Source organism: Andrographis paniculata, unplaced genomic scaffold (genome assembly GCF_009805555.1).
Source record: "Andrographis paniculata isolate CXL003 unplaced genomic scaffold, ASM980555v1 Contig37END, whole genome shotgun sequence".
In the NCBI taxonomy this organism is placed as follows: Eukaryota; Viridiplantae; Streptophyta; class Magnoliopsida; order Lamiales; family Acanthaceae; genus Andrographis; species Andrographis paniculata.
Genome location: NW_026137570.1, coordinates 3,583,557 through 3,585,482, shown reverse-complemented (window position 1 = coordinate 3,585,482; position 1,926 = coordinate 3,583,557). Strand labels below are relative to the sequence as shown.

At 40.2% G+C, this 1,926-nt stretch overlaps 1 protein-coding gene across 1 annotated transcript; it reads left to right on the top strand.

Moving 5' to 3' along the window:
• The first annotated feature begins 604 nt into the window (after positions 1-604).
• LOC127250472 (uncharacterized) lies at positions 605-1,926 on the top strand. Its single transcript, XM_051273775.1, has 3 exons — positions 605-641; positions 815-1,633; positions 1,799-1,926. Exons 1-3 carry the CDS (start codon positions 605-607, stop codon positions 1,924-1,926), a joined length of 984 nt encoding a protein of 327 aa, XP_051129732.1.

Below are 1,926 nucleotides of genomic sequence, written 5' to 3'. Positions count from 1 at the left end.
AACAATCGCCTCTAATGTTTTGCAATTTCAGCAAGAGACGAGAACAAGCATAAAGAACTTGGAAGATCATATGTCTCAAGTCATGAAAGAGGTGCGTGAGATGAAAGAAAAGGAAAAAGGCAAGCTGCCAGCTCAAACCCACATGAACCCGAGCAATGTTAGTTCAATGATCTTGCGGAGTGGTAAGGAGCTGGAGGGTTCGAAGGTGATTACTGAAAAAAAGAGAGGTGAAGAGGAGATTGAGAAGGAGATTGAGCATGAAGCGAACAAGACTACTGATCAGGTAATTTCTGATCCTCCTATTCAATCCAATTTTAATAGTGCTCCATTTCCTCACAAGTTAGTGAAACCGGCTAAAAGTGACAAGGACAAAGAGATCATGGAGATATTTAAGAAAGTAGAGCTAAGTATTCCTTTACTTGATGCAATTAAGCAAGTTCCCCATTATGCGAAATTCCTGAAGGAACTGTGTACTAAGAAACAGAAGTTGAGAAGGGAGGAATAGGTGCTAGGTGGAGAGACTGTGTCCGTTGTGCTGCAAAGGAAATTGCCACAAAAGTGCGGAGATCCAGGTATGTTTGTAGTCCCGTGCAAAATAGGTAAAATGGAAATTAAAAAGGCTATGTTGGATTTAGGAGCAGGTATAAATGTTATGCCTAAGTCTATTTTTAACTCCTTGAACATTGGGCCTTTGAAAGAAGCGGGGATAATAATTCAACTTGCCATAGAACCAACGCTTACCCTGAAGGGATAATTGAGGATGTTCTTGTGCAAGTGAATGAGTTAATATTCCCTGTTGATTTTTATGTTCTAGATATGCATGATGACAATTCACCTAATCCCTCCCCCATTTTGCTTGTATGGCCTTTTATGTGCACTGCACAAACAAAGATAGATGTTAAAACAGGGAAATTGACTATGGAGTTCGAAGGTGTAAAGGTTCATTTCAATATTTTTGATGCAATGAGATATCTTGTGGAGCCTAATACCTTGTATTGTGTAGATGTCCTTACTGAAAATGTGCAGGAAGTCTTTGACTTGAGTGGAAAGGATGACTTGGAGGTTGCACTTACAAACTGCTTGGACATGAAATCTATGGATGAATTTCCCATAAGTGGTGCATTGGAAGAAATGATTCTGGCTTTGCAATATTTGCCACATGAACCATTAAGGTATGTTGTGGTTAATTCAGTTTTAGCAAAATCTGATAAGGGGCTGTTGCCATCTGTTGTGCAGGCACCGGCTTTGGAGATGAAGTCATTGTCCTCGAACTTGAAATATGTTTTTCTAGGAGTTGGAAAGACATTACCGGTGATCATATCTGCTGCAGTGTCTCCTAGTCAAGAGGAGAAGTTGATCCGAATTTTGAGAGAGCACAAAGAAGCCATTGGGTGCACGTTAGCTGATATAAAGGGGATTAGCCTATTTCTTTGCACCGACAAGATTCTTGATGCCAAGCCAATAAGGCAAGCTCAAAGGAGGTTGAATCATGCTATGATGGAAGTCGTAAAGAAAGAGATCTTGAAGCTCTTGGATGCTGACATTATCTATCCAATCTCGGATAGCCAATTGGTGAGTCCAATTCATGTTGTCCCAAAGAAGGCGGGAGTTACTGTAGAGGCTGACCACGATGGTAAGTTGATACCGGTTCGAAAACAAACCGGTTGGCGTCAATGCATCGACTACCGTAAGCTAAATTCAGTCACAAAGAAAGATCATTTTCCATTATCTTTCATTAATCAAATGGTTGAGAGGTTAACGGGAAAATCTCATTTTTTTTTCTTAGATGGTTTTTCAGGTTATTTCCAAATTGCCATCGCACTGGAGGATCAAGAAAAGATGACATTCATATGTCTTTTTGGCACATTTGCTTATAGAAGAATGCTATTTGGCTTGTGCAATGTCCCTGCGGCATTTCAATGGTGA